This window comes from Corvus brachyrhynchos, unplaced genomic scaffold (genome assembly GCF_000691975.1).
Source record: "Corvus brachyrhynchos isolate BGI_N302 unplaced genomic scaffold, ASM69197v1 scaffold1, whole genome shotgun sequence".
Taxonomy (NCBI): Eukaryota; Metazoa; Chordata; class Aves; order Passeriformes; family Corvidae; genus Corvus; species Corvus brachyrhynchos.
The window spans coordinates 3,111,827-3,113,243 of record NW_008237222.1 but is presented as its reverse complement, the minus strand read 5'-3'; the positions used below and the strand labels follow the sequence as shown (position 1 = coordinate 3,113,243).

Sequence of the window (1,417 nt, the reverse complement as noted above, 5' to 3'; positions counted from 1 at the left end):
ACCTCTGAAACATCTACCAAGAATCGATCCATATATATTTCTTTTCCATGGGCCTTGTTGATTGATACACGTGTTGCGGTATCTGCACTGTAACACCGTCTGACAGGCCTAAGTATTACATCATGAACACATAGTGGATTTCAACATTGCTACACAACCATAAAACAATCTAAACCACTATTTTTACCAATACTAAATGCCATATCAGGTCACCTCAGTTTGTAGTATTTTATGGTAGATGACATAAGAGACAACCAAAAGAGCTCTTGTTGAGTCAATGTATGCAAGTGAAAGCCAATCTTACGTGCAACTTGAGCAATGGCATTTTCATCCAAGATCATCTCTGCAATTCCTTCTTGATCCATATCAATTTCATCCACATACACCATTTCTGTCAAAGCTCGTGTTTTCAGGTTCCAGGCAGCCTGAATAAGGATAAAGTAAAAAGTAAAATATCTTCAAGACACTAAGTAAATAATCTAATCAGTAATTTTACCTTTTTAAAATTATTATTCATTCACAGTTTTATTAGGCTTGATAAGGTATTGACTTAAAACAGCTGAATATATCCATCTGTCTGATGAAGGTATAAAAGGGAACTAAGTCCTTTGTTCAAAGCATCAGCTGTAAAAAACTGTGCAAATGTATACGCTAGGCATTTCAGATTTGGAGAGTATTGGAATATATTTTAGTGACCTGAACTGACAAATTACTACACTGTATGCTTTGGAGGATAATCTGAGCAGTGTGGAAAGGCAAGCATAACTCTATGTGACAAGCTTTGTGCAGACTGTGAAGACACCAAATCAGTGGGAAGAAAAAAGAAAACAAGAAAAATCTGTGGCAGCCATATAGAAATACTAACAAAAAAAGTGCAGATCCAACCCTGTTGATAATTTGATATGCTTGTAATGTACTCATAGAGCTGGCATGATAAAGGAAGTCACAAGACCAATCCTATATCTTCCATCGGATATTGAACAGATCATCATATATTTTCCAGAGTAAAAATCACTGCCAAAATAATTAGATTTGTTTCCTTTCTAACATAGAGTACACCAATCTGGTGAAAAAGCATATTTAATATTGGCTAAGGAGACCTTTCAAAATAGAAACAGACTGACGCTACCTTAATAGAAATAAAGGTCAAATTCATGGCAACGTTTGTTCCTTAAGTAAAGAGGTATGAGAAGATCTGAAACTCAGGCTTAGTTAAGTAATCATTTAATGAGACACTTCTCATTCATCCTGTCTTTTCCTCTAGATTTCCCTCATACTTCTATGCAAATTTGTAAGTGTCAATCAAAAAGAAAGTGTATCTAAAAATGCTGAAATACTTAACTATTCTTTTAAAAAGTGCTTTTTTCCAAGCAGAAGTAAAGGAGGGCTTCAGCCAGCTGATTCAACCACAATTAGA

General features: G+C 35.0%; 1 protein-coding gene across 2 annotated transcripts in view; it reads right to left on the bottom strand.

The window, feature by feature from the left end:
• TTC8 (tetratricopeptide repeat domain 8) overlaps positions 1-1,417 on the bottom strand; it is a 45,471-nt gene that overhangs the window by 34,259 nt on the left and 9,795 nt on the right. For both annotated transcript variants that reach the window (XM_017728980.1, XM_017728979.1), the window contains exon 3: positions 305-425. In XM_017728980.1, coding sequence (XP_017584469.1) covers positions 305-389 — 85 coding nt within the window. In that variant the 5' untranslated portion in view covers positions 390-425. The remainder of the gene's footprint in view (positions 1-304; positions 426-1,417) is intronic.